General features: G+C 41.1%; 1 protein-coding gene across 3 annotated transcripts in view; it reads right to left on the bottom strand.

Moving 5' to 3' along the window:
- Col14a1 (collagen type XIV alpha 1 chain) overlaps nucleotides 1–17,515 on the bottom strand; it is a 196,317-nt gene that overhangs the window by 80,875 nt on the left and 97,927 nt on the right. For all 3 annotated transcript variants that reach the window (XM_040730425.1, XM_040730423.1, XM_040730424.1), the window contains exons 20-24: nucleotides 16,000–16,129; nucleotides 14,164–14,286; nucleotides 13,364–13,513; nucleotides 9,467–9,583; nucleotides 2,497–2,643 (exon numbers count right to left, since the gene is read on the bottom strand). In XM_040730425.1, the coding sequence (XP_040586359.1) occupies nucleotides 2,497–2,643; nucleotides 9,467–9,583; nucleotides 13,364–13,513; nucleotides 14,164–14,286; nucleotides 16,000–16,129 (667 nt within the window). The remainder of the gene's footprint in view (nucleotides 1–2,496; nucleotides 2,644–9,466; nucleotides 9,584–13,363; nucleotides 13,514–14,163; nucleotides 14,287–15,999; nucleotides 16,130–17,515) is intronic.

Below are 17,515 nucleotides of genomic sequence, written 5' to 3'. Positions count from 1 at the left end.
TAGAAGAACGAGCGAAGACACACTTTATGTGTTGCTGCTGTTCTGTTATGGATACAGGAATGACTTTTGTTTTTAAAGGTTTTTGTTGATTTTTGAGAATTCTAAAATTAATAATGAGAGAGAAGAAAAAGGGTTTGTAATACTAAAACTATGATTGTAAAATTTTCATTAGATCACTATAAAATGCTTCCCAAGCCTGGCTTATGTACTTTAAGGAACTTGGGAGTTGTGGGTCATCTTTACTAGTAAGCACTTTATTTATTATAGAAGATTGAGACATAACCTCAGGGTCACCAATTAACTCAGAATCAAATCAAGGGGCATTTGTTTGAGCACAGCATCTGGTCAAAGGATCTCTTGGGTATGAAGAGCACACACACACTGGTGCCATGTGTCCATACTCATTACGTGGCACACAGATGGTCCCTATCTTCAACCATATGGGGGGCTTCCACAGAGCAGACAAACAGTCGGTTCTGCATTGTTTCAGGAAGTTGAACTAGAGCCAGTGGATAGAAACTACAAGAAGACAGATGTCTTCCATATCAAGGAACTCTTTCCATCAAACTAAGAGATCCCAAATGGAGTTAACCCTGGCTTGGTAGCTAACAGTTGTTGAGACTAAGGTTAGGGGATACTAAAGTAGACCAGAGGTCACAAACTCAACTGTTCTCAACAGTCAGACAGTGATTATGAACAAAAAACTTAGCCTGTGAACCCAAGAACATAGCAATTAACAGCTTCCAGAAGATTGGCACCAGGAGGGTACATAGACTATATTTGAAAGTTGTCCAAAGTTTTCAAAATATATTTAAAATTTTTTTAAGTAAAGGCCAAGAGAAAATACATGATAGTGAGATCTAGCTCTTTGGCTATAAGTTGCGACTCCCAAGAAGATAATGTAGAAGACAAAAGTATGTGTCCAATAAAACACAAGTTGAAAGCTCAACATATGTAAAGAGACATTGAATTTTTCCTGCCAACATTGTTGGTAAGAAAAATGTGTATTTGATTTTATTGAAGAGCAAAAAGAATCTCAGAGACGTTGAACTATCCAAGACCATGGTAGCAGAAAACAGACCCACAGAGATCCAATAATATATGCTTGACTCCCAAAGACCTGTTAACTTAAAAAAATTATATGATGTACATCCACAAGACTGAATTCTAATGAAAAAGTAAGAGAAAAACACCAGATACATTTTACAGCCTTGGTAGACGTTAAAGGCATGCTAGTCAAAGTGTGGCAGATAGAGAGGATTATCTGTTACATATCTTTATTCATATGAGGTGTCCAGGAAAAGAAAATACAAAGTAAAGAACATTACATGAGGTTACATGTAATTGAAAGGGGAGAGAGTGTAGATAAGATTTCTTTGAGTTGATAAAAATGCTTTAAGGTGGTATGGTAGTGATGGCTATATGATTCTTCAAATGTATTCAAATGTATTGCCACATAAATGGAGCTTAGCTTTTATGAGATAAAAATTATATGTCAAAACATGTATAAATGTTAACTATGTTACTGTGAAATAAATTTTCTGTGTTAAAATTTTAGATGATACTACTTATCATTATATTTCAACCAACTTCTTTTTAAAAGCATCTCATTGTGTACCACTGGCCAGCCTGGAACTCACAGAGATCCCCTTGCCTTTGTCTCCTGAGTGCTACAATCAAAGGCATGAGCTACTTCACATTAGCTCATCTAGTGTGTTTTAAGGGAATGTGCTGATTGTGATTTCTTCCTTCATGGAAGATCTATACAAGTTCTTTCTAACAGAAGGAAATCTGATCACCCCCCCCACACACACACACACACACTTGTTCAGATGCTCATCCTCAGGAATTTGATTTTAAATTAGGGATACTGAGTTAAGCATACAAACACCACTGCCCTCAATCCAATACAGCAAAAATCTGTTTTATCCAGTTTAACGACTATGACCTTCAGGTCAGGAACTTCAGATTAAAAGCCATCCCAAGAGTCTGATATCCTCCATTCCTTGGAACATGTAAAAAGTACTTTGTTTTAATTTTATACTTTGCTTTTCCATTCCATGCAGATCTGGGCTCCAACGTGAAAAACAGCACAAGGGTCTGTTAAGGAGGAAATAACTCCAGGGTCAGCCAGTTGGAAATGTTGGCTCTGAGCCTACCCTCATTGCTGTGGTAAGATGGTATTGTCCTCAAACTCAGTTTCACACACCACATACCATGAATGCTTCTTATCCATTTGGATCACAATGTAAATCATTGTTTCAAGCCTTTTGCCATCAGATGGCCTTGTGGTCTCTTGTGCAACATATAGAGAATGGAAATGAAAACACACTGATGACAGTATAGGAAAATTGCAGAGAATTTGGGGTGAATAGAAGAAAAAGAATGTATTATTCACACTCCTAGGCAGCAGCAGCTATTACTTTTCTGAACAGAGTGAAGATGTGGCTCCATTCGCTCATATTGAGGGGGATCAGGAGAAGACATCTGACTTACGTGTTCTTTGCATGATGCTCACACTTGGTCCCTCGATCTCCTGGAGCTTTGTGTAAACACTGATTCTATATTCTGAATCTGTCTCAAGTCCATAGAAGCAATGCCTGTTTACACCTCCTCCCAAGGTGGATTCTTGTGTTTGTGTGTCTACAATTAAACCAAAACAAAACATACATATGTGACTGAAAAAAGAAACAGCCATTACATCAATCATTTGCTTCTGAACACATAATAGGAACAGTCTCCATCATGCAAGCCCCGCAATTATATTCATTTGCAATATTCTATCTCCAGGTAAAGACTTTATATAGCCACTGAATTTTTTCCTGCTAAAATTCCATTTAATATGGACAAAAATAAGACTTATCATTTTAAAAATTGCCAAGTTCAAACCTTTATTAAAAGAACTCTTACTGCACATAATTATATGCATGCATCTTAATTCATCTGTTGCACTAAGCTCCCTTTCATTCAACTTGATTCAGCAGAACATAGTCACATAATCACAGAATGACATAGGACAGATCTTTAACTCCTTACCACTTAGCATCATGTAAGACACTGTGACTGGAATCTGTTGTCAAAGAAACATGTATAAAAGCTTGGGGAATTACCAGGACAACATAGGATTCCAAGAGAGCCAGTTTCTTCTCTTGCTTTTGTTAATTAGCATTTTAATGATGGGTTTCACCACAGCATTTTCACGCATATGTGTCATGATACTCTGTTTTAAATCATTCCCCTTCCCCACTGTCCTTCCCTGTCTTCCTCTCTGTGGTCCCCTTGGTCTCCTCAAATAGACTCCCTTTTGCTTTCATATCGCATGTGATTAACTACCCTCTCTTTTTCCACCTTGTTCCCACTAAAGACTTCCTCCTCTCTCATTATCCCTTACCCATACTTAGCTGAGCTTGACCTTGAACTCATTCTGTAACTAAAAACAACGTTGAATTTCTGATCCTTTTTCCTCCACTTTCAGAATGCTGAGATGACAGATGTTTGCAACCATGCCAAGTTTTATGGGGTGCTAGGAATTGAACCCTGGGCCTTGTTGCAGACTCGGGGAACATTGTATCCCCAAGCAACATCCCAATCTCCAGTCTTGATTTTTAGCTGACACTTAAATCATGTCATGCCTACCATGAAAGAGATTCAGCAAGCTTAGTATGTCCTTTCTAAACTCCCTGACTGCACTATGAAATCAACCCTCTCTATTCTTTCAACATGGATATGTTGTTTAAATTGTTAAAGACCACAGAGACAGGAATATTGTCTACCAGTCACTGGTAATCAGACACTTTTAGCTCTACCAAGGACTTGTGCTGCATACACCTGCTGTACACCATCACATCTTCTGTCTGCTCCACGCTGGAGGCACAAAAAATGGTGTAAGAGTAACTATTGGTCCCTTCTCTCTTCCCATATCCACAGTAAAACTGCTGTACTTCTCTGGAAGAATTAGTGATGTCCCTGGGGTCTGGAGCTAGAGGGGTTGGATTAATTATATTCATCATTTATTGACAGCCTATTTTATTCCAGGTTCCATTATTGTTCTTCAGCGATAATCACGACCACAAATGACAACAGCCAAAAACAATCAATGAATGATTATCATGTGCCAAGAGTTATCATAAAGATTTTTATGTGTATTAGTCTGTTCTGTTCTTAGACCATTTGTAATTATCCTCAATCTAAAGACAAGAAACTGGAGACCAGAAACATCAACAAGTTATTAGAGTCACAGAACTGAAATTTGAATTCAAACTATAAATTCAGGTCTCAAAGGGAGTCACTTTACTGTCCACTACTACATCATAAAACAATGTAAATTAAAGACTCAGTTCTTCAAAAGGAACACTCTTGAGAGTTGTGTCATGCTCACTAGCTGGAGGTAAGGGGTCCTCATAAATCCATGCTGGCTTTGTTTGTTTCAAATTACTGAAAAGTTTCAGGATTAGTCATAACATTCATTTTCCACCACAGACTGGAAGGAAGAATCAGTATTATTGCAAAAGGAACAATTATTAAAATTTCCCTCTAGGGGCCAGCAAGTTGGCTCAGTGGGTAAAGGTGTTCACCACCAAGTCCAAGGAATTCATTGTGATCCTTGGAATCCACATGGTAGAAGAATGGACTCACAAATGGTCCTCCACACTTGCTATGGCATGCAAGTGCTCCCCCTCCACCAAATATACAAATAGAATGTAACTTTAAAAACTTCCCTTGGGATAATTCTAGATGCTATTTCATAAATCATGTCTTTGTTTTTTTCCTAGAGATTTTTTTAAATGTATGTGTATGTGTATATGTCTGTGGGAGAGTATGTCATGTGGGGGAGGGTGCTTGAAGAGGCCAGGAGGAGGTATTGGATCCTTAACAGCTGGAGTTACAAGAAGTCGTGAGCCCCGCAACAAGTATTCTGGGAACCAGCTCTGCAAGAGCAGTAAGTATCTCTCCAACTCAAACTGCATATGTTTAATCAAAGTCTTACAACTGCTTCTTGCTAGGAATTTAGAAATTGCTATCAAAGGCTTCATGGATTCAATTTTCTACATATTTTGTTTAATGGTTAATAAGACCCATCTACTTCTCCAAATATATCACTTCAGAAGCTTATTTTTAAAAACAACATATACAAACTATAAAAACAGATGAATTAACTATTAAGTGAAAACATCAAAGAACTTGTCTTTTAGAAAGTATGACACATAGATAAACTTTGATCTTAAATATTTTAATCTACATCAATATTTCTGTATTATAATAAACATTTCTTTGAACTTTGGCTATGGAAAAAACTTGACCTTTAAATTAAAGTCATTTGGTAAATGACATTTGAAATTCATTTTTGCATATTGTGAATATTAAAGAATTTCAGAAGTGAACTTTATAAAGTAATATATATTAATAGATTTGCACTGGGCTGAGAGTAGAGCTCAGGGCTTCTCTAGCATGTGAGGCCTGGGGTTGGCTCTCAGCATCACAAACAAGAAAGTCAAATATATTTGTTCACAATTAAATACTATCCACTTAGCTATTTCTCATACATCACATGTAATGATGAAGTGAAAAGTACTGTTCCAGGGCCAGCAAGACGACTCAACTGGAAAAGATGTTCACCCAGCCTGCTGACCTGAGTTTGATCCCTAGAAGTCACTTAAACGCAGAAGGAGAGAACCAATGCCACAAAGCTGTCCTCTGGCCTCCACACAGCCTATCCCTGTGATAATATTCCTAAATTTAAAAGTATTACCATTTTATAAGATTACATTTTACTATAAAAGAAACAGACTTCCTAAATCCAGTGCTTGCCTTTGCTCATATTGAAGTTTACCCTGTGGTCCCAAGGCTCAGAAACCCCCAGTAACTGCTTCTTTCTGGCTCCCTAGCACCCTTTTGCAACTGCCTGGAGGTCTCTGTAAGATGCCCATAATACAAGCATCTCCTAAATCCTATTCATGAAGTCTAAAGAGCTGTGACCACAAAATCGTCCCAGGGATTCTCTATTTCTGCCATTTCCTATTTATCATAGATACTTGTGTATTTAAAGACCCTTGAAAATGGAATGTTAATGGACTTTACTGCAAAAAAAATAACAAATCTATAAAGCCTTGGAAAATTGGAATGGGCACATTAAAATTAATGCCAAATAGTATTAGTTTGACTCCCAACACTAACAAGGAGGGGTTCCATGGGTTGGGGTGCACACATGTTGCTTTTGGCATGTGCCATTCAAGTCTAATGGCTTTGCCTTAAAGGAAAACAAAATCTAAAGTGATCGGATGATGACTAATCCTTTCAATCCCTCTGCCCAAAGTAGAAAGCTAATTTAGTTTACTTTTTTTGGAACAGGATAAAATGTTCGTTTTTTTGTGTATTTATTTCTAAGAAGCAAGGTAATCTAAATTCTCTGGATTGTTATGTTGGTAAAGACGTCACCATCTTGACTCCCCCAACCCACCTCCAAAATGCCTAGAGTCGCTGCTGAGAACCATATGCAGAGGCTATTAAAGCCCTGAACAAGGACTTTGTGAGAATGTTGTGACATAAATACTTTCTGCCCTTGGGTCTCTCAAATAACCTGACCTCCAGTCATCATGCCTGTGCCAGAGAGTTTTATTCTGAAGTAGGCTCTGTGTATATGTCTTTTGAGCCTTGGTTTTGATAAGATAGATTGCTGCAATCTTCTTTCCCAGATAACAGACACTACCACAAAGTTGGCATGTGGGCACCTAAAAGGAGAAAAGAGGGGCTCACCCTCTGAACTCTTTCCTGAGCAGTCTACAGGAATTCACCAAGTTCGACAAATTAGCGAGGAGACGCTATCTGGGCCTTTGTGGCAGGAACTCAAAGAGAAATGCTGCATCCAACCTCAGCTGCCATGTCGACTGGAAACAGATGGAAATGGAGAGCAACTGTGGGTCTAACGTGGGTTCTCACAGGGATCTGAGTTAGCAACTAAAAGTCTCTCACTGTGATCAATGCCAGAATTAACCAAAGCCTATTCATGAATCTGGCAAATGGATAATTGGCAAGTTTTATTTCAGTCTTTCACCAGAGGGGCCTTGTCCTTCTGGTGATCTCCCCCACACACACACACACACCTCCTAGCCATAAAAATGTCATAATGCTTACACAAGCAGATATACTGTGTTTGCCAGCCTTGAGTGGCATCCTTCTCTCTTGGAATCCATCCCTTCCCCGATTTGTGCTTCTAATCTGGACAGCATTAAATACCACCCTGCTACTCCTGGCCATTGCCACCAGACACTGTTAGGAAAAGCAGCCTGGTCCAACTAGTCTGTTGACTTCATGCCTGTGCACTCAGTGACAGATTTAGGGGCATGTGATCAAACCAGACTAGCATGACTCAGTTTCTGGACTTCTGGTGGAAACACTGAGAAAGAAAATTCTCTTTCACCACGCCCGTGAAGCTAGAGACTGGAAGGATGTGACTGGGGATGCTACGGGAGCCCCTCATGGAGCCTGGCTGAAAACGCAAAGCAGGGTCGGAGGGAGCAAGGCTGCGTCCCAAGGACAATGTTCAAACACCTGATCCAGACGTGCCTGAAGCCAGACTCATCAAGCCTCTCAATGTGGCAGCCAAGAAACTAACCTTTGCCTTAACTCCCTTTGTTGATTACAGTTCTGTAAGTGGAATAAACAAGGTTGAATGGTGCAGCCTGGAGAGTTTGCTTACCAACCCTTGGAAATGTGTGGTTAATTGTCACAGTTGATAGTTTCAAACGAGGTCATTTTGGACAAGCTTGGAGAAGAAAGCTGACAAGGATCCGAGGTTCCAACAGAGACATCTCCACTGATGTCACATCAGAACAAAAGTGTACATGATCAGGCCACGGGGAATATATGGGGGGAAATAGAAATGTAACTGGGGCATTCAGCAATAAGTGGACCTATTACAGAACTCTTCTCTAACACGGGAGGAATCGGGCTCCATTTCTCACTGCTATCTTCCTCTGGCTGGGGCAGAGGGAGAGAAAGTTTTGCAGAAGCAATACGTATAACCAATAAAATAGATTACATGTTCAAAACCTGCAATTCATCCCCCCACGGGAATGATGGGCATCTCCCTACAAGTCCTTCACAGACAACGGGGCAGACCAACAATCACATTTCTCTGTAAGATGAAGGTGCTCCACCCCGTTCTTCCCCACTCCAAAGAAGGAATCCAATCCTTCCAACTCAACTCTAGCAGCTAAAATATCAGACTTGCATTCCCTCCAGCTACCCCCACATTCGCCAAGCAGTCTTTTTGGCAGCCCTCAATTGGAACCTGTTGCTGATAAATGCCATTGGATGAGAGGCAACTGAGTTAATTCAGCTTCTAAATCCCTCAGCTACAAATGCTGATGGCAAGTAAAAGAAACAATACTTCTGTACATCCTTATGACCACAGCCATTCAGTATGAAAGGTTTCTGGCAGCCTGGAAATAATTCTGTGGGAGTGTGAAAGATTCACACATTCTGATTCATTTTGTGGCCACCAAAGGCCTTGGCTTCAGCAAGAAGTCAAGGTGGCTTGGAATTAGCAGATCAATAGTTATACACACTAACCATATCTTCTGATAAAGAAACCCAGTGCTCCTCTGCAAATATACTAAAATCTTGAACAAAAAAAGAACCCCCTAAATGGTTAATTAAGTCAATTTTCATCAACATAAATGGTAAAGTCTTTTTTATAAAATGTAATGACTATATACAAGATTTATATATTTTTTCAAAATTTTTCTTGTCTTTGGTGATTTTAATGAGGACAGGGAGAGGTTTTTAGTGTTGCCGTATGAGAGCAAAGTTTCAAGTCAGAGATGGTCTGAAGACTTACATGAACAACCTACTCACAGTGATATGGACACATGGCATCTCCTCCTGAATTAGAATGTGTTCACCAGTTACCACTAAGGCAAAGGAAACACTCAGGAAAACATTCCATATGAAGCTGGCCACCATGGAGTGGATAATACCATGCTATCATGGGTTACTTGCTTCCTGAGAATGATGGCAGATCACACTGTTTAAGAGCTTACTAGGTGAACAGCATTAATGGATGACAGATTACATTCATATTCTCAGAAGATGCCTCATAAAACCTTCCCAAAAAGAAACAATACTATGGTAATATTTTTTTTCAAAACAGAGTTTCTCTGTAGCTTTGGAACCTGTCCTTGAACTTGCTTTGTAGACCAGGCTGGCCTCAAACTCACAGAGATTGGTCTGCCTCTGCCTCTCAAGTGCTGGGATTAAAGGCATGCGCCACCACCGCCCGGCTTATATGGCAGCCTTTCTTAACAGATGAGGGAAGTTCAAGAGTTAAGGTCAGCTGATCTGATACATGCTACATCTCTGAGGCCTGAACATGCAGCTTCCAGAAGACGGCTCTGGTCTGATGCGACTTGTCCACAATGGTTTGCACGGAACCGAGCACTGAAGGACTTCACAAAAGTGTACTTACCCTGAAGGGATTCTAGAACTATCCTATAGGCTGTGGCATGGCGATGTATTTGCCACCGAACACACAAGCTTGTTGTTTCAACCTGATTGGCTTGGAGATCTGTCACACCCAGGAACACTGTAACAAAACAGAAAACTAGGTCACACTGCAGACAATGCCACAAATGCTACCTAGGCCTGGAAGCAATTTGTGACCAAATGCTCAGTCAGAGCACTAGACTCAGAAGCGGAAAATTTATCAACTCACAAAAAAACCCTGAAAAATAGAAGATAATTATTTTATCATTTAAATAAAGGTGTGCAAAACAAGACTTATGAAGCAGTCTGATATTCATAAATGAAAGGACACATGTATTCTTAAGAAAAACATGAGAGGCAATGAGTACCCAAGTAACGGGTGGTGTCATGGCCTCCCTTTTATGAGGCATGCCTTTACCTGTTTCACAATAACCATGTAACACAAAGCAGCACAGGATGGACTTACAGGGGAAAGAGACAGCCATGACTTAAATCCACAGGAAGAGCAAGCTGTCACACACAAAAAAGTGCCTTCACAAAGACTGAGCACTGTGTGAAAGGTTTTCTGACATTTGTCCTTTTGTGTCATGTGATTGGCCAATGTTTCTAAGCTCATACACTTCCTTGAAGATGACAGGATTCATTATTTTAATTGTCAATAGATACTCCATTGTGATGTTGCACAATTAGAGGAAGAGCTTTGCTACCAGACACTGGGGACAGTGGGGAGGTTGGGAAATGGCAGGGAGAGGCTCCTTAGCTGCTCTGAGTACGAGAGAGAAATGAAGCCAAGCATCTTATCACCTAGTAGGGCTATTACACAGTGGGGCTGCTGTAGCTTATAACAATGCACAACGAAAGAAATGATAGACATTTAAAGTGACATATGCTAATTATCCCAGTTAGATTTTTGTGATGAACTCAAGTATTAAAAACCCACAACATATCCTACAAATGTGTACACAGTGATTAATATTTAATCAAAATGAAACAAAATACAACTACATAAAAATGAACTTTTGAAACTTCCAAATGTAGAATTTGTACATGTAAGAGAAATTATTTAACACCCTTAGATTCCTTTTTATCTTAGAATGCTGATCAACATGGAAGATAATTTTGGGAAGCTGTGGAAAGATTTATTCAGGATAATGTTTGGTATTTATCATTTAGAACCAAAAGCAAAAAATTCACATTTGTTTTCCCAAATGATCTCTTCCTTCTCTGTGATTTTTCTCTTATGTCACCATGTCCCTTGACTAACTCAAAAATTATTTCATAGTTATTGTTTTCAAGATAGTAAAATAATCTTACCTAAGCATAATTTACATATTTATACTGCTCTTATCTGTTGGAGCAGAGAGAGAATTCTCACGTCCCAAGGCCAATTGAAATACCCCTTCCCCACACAAGGAAAGTACATTAATAATTATAGCAACCATGCTAAAAATATTAAATTATTTGTCATTGCGTGAGGTTGTATTTTACTTGGGAGAAAGAACAAGCAAAGACTGTTTAATTTTTACTTAATGCATAGGAATATAAAATAATTTAATATTCTGTTTTCAAAAATACGTTTGGAATGTTCAACATTCTGGTGGAGAGAAAAGGAAAAGAAAAAATAAATACAAAAGGAGAAAACAAGTACACAAAAAAGATGGCAAAAAAAAGTATTCTGGAGACACATCATGTGGCAGAGGCATAAAGGTGAATCGGAGGGGTAAACAGAAGACAGAGGAGGAAGAAGGTGAGATATACACTGGAGGGAAGCTCTGCTGTGATGGGGAGGGGCTCCGGTGTGATGGGGAGGGGGAGGGGCTCTGATGTGATAATGGGGAGGGGCTCTGGTGTGATGGGGAGGGGCTCTGGTGTGATGGGGAGGGGCTCTGGTGTGATGGGGAGGGGCTCTGGTGTGATGATAGGGAGGGGCTCTGGTGTGATGGGGAGGGGCTCTGCTGTGATGATAGGGAGGGGCTCTGGTGTGATGGGGAGGGGCTCCGGTGTGATGGGGAGGGGGAGGGGCTCTGGTGTGATGGGGGAGGGGCTCTGGTGTGATGGGGAGGGGCTCTGCTGTGATGGGGAGGGGCTCTGGTGTGATAATGGGGAGGGGCTCCGGTGTGATAAGAGGGGGTTGTGGGCTGCTGTCACAGAGGAACATATTGAGTGACCATGCAGTACCTCAGTGTGGCCACAATTGTCAAGGAAGAGACAGAACCACAGGCTAAAGGCATCCCAGAATACTCAAATGCAGGGAACTCAATTTTGTGGTGTGTGTGTTTATGGGTGTTTTGTTTTGCTTTGTTTTGGAGACAGGATCCCTGTATTATGTAGCTGGGGCTGTCCCAGAGATCTGTCTCCCTCTACCTTCCAAGGGCTGGGCTTAAAGGTGTGTGCCACCACACCTGGCTTTGTTTTTAGTTTGGTTTACTTTGGGATTTTTTTGGTTTTTATTTGGCTGGTTGGTTGTTTTGTTTTGTGATTTTTGAGATAGGGTCTTTTTTATGTGACATACCCCCCTCAACCTTTAATTCAAACTCAAACTGGTGATCCTCCTGCATCAGCCTGCTAAGTATTGAGGTGTCAACACACCCATGGATAGAAACCACTTCTTTTGAGATGGATTTTATTCAGTATGTAATCTTTAATATGTCAAGATATTCCACGGAAGATAATTTAGGAACCTTCCTCCTACGGAATGACCAGCCCTACAAAAAAATGCAAGGTAGCTTGGAGCCTGGTCTTACAAAACCCAAATTCTCGAATGACACTGTTTATCTGACTAACCATTCAATTTGAGAGCAATATCAAATACATGCTGAGCATAGCACAATTGTTTTGATAATAATAGCACCTATGCATGGAAAGCCTTCCATTTGACAGGCACTCTACACACATTAGCTCCTTCATGTACACCACAGTTGCTACAGGATGGCTAGTGTCTTCATCTTAGAACTGAGGCGTTTCGGGGCTCTGAGAAAGTAACTACTTTGTCCAGAGCCATCACTAATACACAGCACAGTTAAGTCTCCCTTTACATATTCCCTGACTATAGCCTTAAGAGTGGGGAACATGCTACAGGCTTATTTTATTGAGCAGTTGGTCACATCATCTCCATTTGTGTATTATTTTCTTGTTTTGTTTTGTTTTCCCTCTATATGTGGCTGTGGCGGTCCTGCCTCTGCCTCCTTACTGCTGGGATCAAAGATGTATAATCACTATGTATAGAAAATACCAATCTTCAGTTTATCATAGTTACATGTTTTTTTAAGTATTTGTATCTAAAGCTATGCATAGAACAGATGGCGTGGAAGTATATAAAAAAATTCAGAACAATAGAATGTGTCCCCGACATAATTCCATGTGTGTCTAGGAGTTCTGAGGCCAATGAAAAATCCCAACTTGAAAATTCATTAAAAAATATAAGCCCTTAGAGAGAGAGAGAGTGTGTGTGTGTGTGTGTGTCTATGAGAGAGACAGACAGACAGACAGACAGACAGAGACAGAGAGAGCATGCGCCTGGGTGACAATACTTTGTAAAAAAGCAAACTTCTCCTTGGCCCAGCATTAACTGGCATTGGCCATGTCAGAATACATAGACTGCTTGGAAAAATTCGCCTAATTTGAAAAGTGCCAACGTATTTTCCAGAAGGAAATCCTATCTGCAACCAGCAAGCTGATTGGAAAAAGTAGCTGCTGGCATCCGCCTGCCAACTAGGACTCTGGACAGCCCTGAGAAACTACCACACCTTTCTTTCCACAGAATACCATCCAGAAAGGCTAATGAGGAGGGAAGAGAAGCCAGTAGTTGAGTCACAGGGAGAGCCAAGCGCAAAGCCAGTTAGTGGAGGTGCTGAGGCCAGCAGCCATCATCCGTGCTTACGTGTTTTCACGAGGCCAGTCAGAGCATCGCTGAAGCCTGTGGCCTGGGAAGCAAATATCTTCACGTTGTAGTCCATTCCACTGAGGAGATTTGTGATAACAATGGTGTTTATGTCAGCACCCACGAAAGTTTCCAGAGTCTGACCAGGAACTAAAAGAGATAAAGTGTGCACTACGGTCACAACACACATGCATTCTTAGGGAAAACTACTCAATCCACTCTTGACAGTTGCCCCAGCAAGCAAACAATAAGGCTGAACTGAAGTCTAGTGTCAACTGTCTCTAAAACTACAGATTTTAAATGCCTAGGATTTACACATCCATTGAGCAACGATCCCTCCTCTGCCTGGGAGGCCCAGCTTTCCTTAGACTGCCTCGGCTGAGATTAGGTCAAAGAGATGCACACCAAGCAGATATTCTATTTTGTTCATTGATAACCCTGCTAGCTTTCTCATGAACTCATCATTTCATCCTTCTAATAATGTCTCCCCAACAAGGACCATACTAAAAAACCCTTCTCAGAAAACACAGGAAGCAATTCTTAGCTGTTTAGTATATTAGATCAAACACTGAGCGAAACAGTGCCCAAAATGATGGTAAAAGATACTTGATGATTTGCTGTCAAGCCTCACCACTTGAGTTTGACACCTAGAACCCACTTGCATGCTCTGGCACAGAAAAGAACACACACACACACACACACACACACGTGCACATGTGCACACACTATCTGAAATGTAATTTTAAAAAGAACTTTAAATATACTTGAGATATCTACCCGTGGTTCTGAGAGGAACTTACCGCTCACAGGTTTGTAGACAATCCGATAACCCTTCACCAGAGCAGATGGTGGGTCCCATGTAATGCGCAACCGGTTGTACCATTCTTCTGAGACCCTTAAGTTTTGGGGACCGGAGGATGGCACTGTGCAGACAGAAGGGGGAAAGTGAGAGGTTTGGTATAGTCCCCTTCTTGGTGACCCTCTCTTGCTGCCAATGAAATCTACGTCATTAACCTACAGAGTTAAACACGTGTGCAGGTGAAAAAATGAACTTCATCTGAGATCCAGAGGCTCTTTCGACGTACGATGGTTCTCTTTTCAATTAATTTTAACCAAAAATAAATTGAAGGATGCTTATTTAAAAACCTCTATCTTTGTGCCAATGTGGTCCACATACATCAAAATGCACGTCTGTCCATACTGAGGATGCTACTCACACAATGTAACTGGTGATTATCCTTGGTGGTAAGAGTTGGAGGAATTTCTGCTTTATTCTCTATAGTGACTTTGGTGAAAACCTACATACAGTAGTAAGGCACAGAACTTAATCATTGACATTACTCTGCACTCGAGCCTATGTAACTGTTTGTCACTGATGATGTATTAAATGGTCACAGATTTTTTTAGACCCTCTTTCTGTTAAGAACTGGAAGTCATCGGTCTCTGTTTGAATCTGGGTGGATTCTCTGACTACTATGTTAGGCATAGACTAAGCGGCAGTGGCCCCCTTGGAAATCCTCCTCTTACAGGTCAGGATCACCAGGTGATAACTATGAAGAGCTCTGACATGACTCGATAGAGACAGCTGGATCTTGTAGCAGTCCTCACCAAGATGTCAGGCATGTAGTAAAATTGTCTTGGACCTTGCCGACCAACCCAGTCACAATGTGAATACCAGTGAGTAATGATAATTTATATCACTTACACAGTGCAGAAGCATTTCCTAGCAAGAATTTCCTTGATTTCCTGACCCACAGCATCAGAAAATAAAATAAACATAGTCACTAAATCCTGGGGTGGTCTTTATGTAAGAATAGACACTAGTAATAGCAAAAAAAAAGACAGATAAGAGTCGGGTTGCGACTTCTCATTTAACTATAGTCAATGCTTCTTAAAGGTTTTAGGAAACCTCCTTGGGACCAGGTGGTACTTTCAGAAGTTGGCATACAAACGGAAGTGTATGGATGGGCTCCCCAAAATTGAAGCCTCTGTGGAAAGAAATACACCTTCCCTCTTTTTAGTTGATTGCCTCGACTAGTGTGTTACAACAACAAAAAACTGACTAATTTGAAACAACAGAGGTTGCTAGGGGATGGGTATTTGAGCAATACAGTACCACAAAGGGTAATACCAGCAAAAGAAACTTCGGGGAGATATATTTTCTATTTTCTACTGTAGTGGTGACGGTTACGTGACTCCATACATGTGTTAAAACTCACAGAACTGTAATAAAAAGAAAGCACATTTGCCATAGGGTTATTTAAAAAATAAATCTATGCCTACAAAAAGAAGTGGGGACAAAAGAAGAACAGGATGGCACCACAAAGAAACTTAGATTGTCGTGGTCCCATGAAATGTGGAGAAAGTTCAGGGGCCTGAGGACTCTGCCTTGGTGAATCGTCAGGACTGGGGATGAGCCCTAAGGCGTAGCTGAAAGATCAGTTCTGTTGTGTGTTTCGGTTTTCATAGAAAATAACACTGGAGCCCACCGATGCCCAGATTGCACCGTTTATGGGTGTGGAGTCAGAGTTCTAACAGATTTCTGGTCCCTGATCTTTTGCCCTTACATTGCATTGTACTTTACCCGTCATAGGTGGTAGGTAAGCTAGTGTCCAAGGAAGCAAAGATTCACTTACAAGTTCTTCCAGGGGCAGAGACGCTGACACCTTCTCCAGTGGTGTAGATGGGAGTCACTGTGACTTTGTACTCAGTGTCTGGAATTAGAGTCTTCAGAAGGACATTGTTCTGCCTTCCAGGCACCATAACCTGAGCGGAAAGTAAAGTACCATGACCTTGAGAGACATCCTATTCCCACTCACCTATTAACCAAGTGTCTCTATAGAAATTCTGAAAGCATCGAGAGTGAGATAGGCTTTGGGAGTGATGAAAAAGGGAAAGGCATTCATGCAAAAGCATTTCCCCCTGTCATGCCCCTCACACAAACATTAGTCTATAATCTCTAGTACAGGAGGATTAACTCCCTATAGTATCTCCTCTCCATGTCTTCTCAAAATTTGTGAAGAAGACAGGATGACCGCCTGTGTAGCCAGCAGGTACTTAGGGTCAAAATGTTCATGCTACAACATAGACTGCTGCTTATCTGCTCTGAAATGTCTTGAGCATCCTCTTGTGCGGCGAGCCTCCCCTATTTTCCTTCCTCAGTGATAACCAGACCCCAACATTTTATTCTTTCAATTAGAAGGGATGGATGGCAGCCAAGAGCAACAGAGCCAAGCACTGCGAGCCAACGTTTTTGAGTTGAAACATACTTAACAGCGACGCTAAAAAACTGCTGCAGCTTTCCTACATCTGGAAGGAGATGTCCTTCCTACATCTGGATCCACTATCCTGTCACTAAAGATGCCAGAAAAAGAAATCCAGAGGCAAGTGGGACCCGGCACCAGCTGGTGTGCAATGTGCCCCGTGGCCCACAGCACAATTTTGGCATTTCTAAGGGACTGTTCTGGACCATATCTACACTACAAAATACTGTGCTTGTGCTCCAGCAGTTAAATTCTGGCACTTCTCTGGGAACTTAATAATCACTAGCAAAAAATGTGAGGGTGTAGAAACTGACCCAAGAGGGCTTAAAAGAGTCACAAGACCAGGACAGACAGAGAGGTTTTCCATTCCACAGCTGGGTGAGATGCCAGCAGGCTAGGCCATGCTGTCTCCTTCTGAGTGAAGGAAGGAACCCATCCATCATGAAGTAAGTCCTAGAAAACCTTGTGGTGAACCCAGCAGCAGCTATTGCTATAATACAGCTAAGCTCCAACACGCTGTAGTCTTGTATATGATAAAGGAAGTCTGCCTTAGGTGACAGTGGTTTTGCTCATTGCAAGAAGCGGCACTGGAATGTATAGGCTGCATCGTGTGGGATCTTGGGAAGCAGATACAAAAACAGGCCCTCTGTCTTAATCTAGAATGAGTTACTCAAGCCTGGCCTGAAGGAGGTGGAAGACATCTGTGGATGCCCTGACCTGTATTGCCCCACCGGGGTGGCTTCCGTAGGGGTGTCTCTCTTGAACAGAATGCTGGAATAGAGTCCAGATTTTCATTCCAAGCTGTCTAGCAAACCACCCATGTAGATAGTCTTTAAATAAGGTCAGGTCTCACACTGAGAAGTATATGGCCGTGGTGCTGATTAAATTT

The sequence above is a fragment of the Mesocricetus auratus genome, unplaced genomic scaffold (assembly GCF_017639785.1).
Source record: "Mesocricetus auratus isolate SY011 unplaced genomic scaffold, BCM_Maur_2.0 Super-Scaffold_100023, whole genome shotgun sequence".
Classification (NCBI taxonomy): domain Eukaryota; kingdom Metazoa; phylum Chordata; class Mammalia; order Rodentia; family Cricetidae; genus Mesocricetus; species Mesocricetus auratus.
The sequence above is the reverse complement of the archived record's forward strand: the minus strand, read 5'-3'. Positions and strand labels throughout refer to the sequence as shown.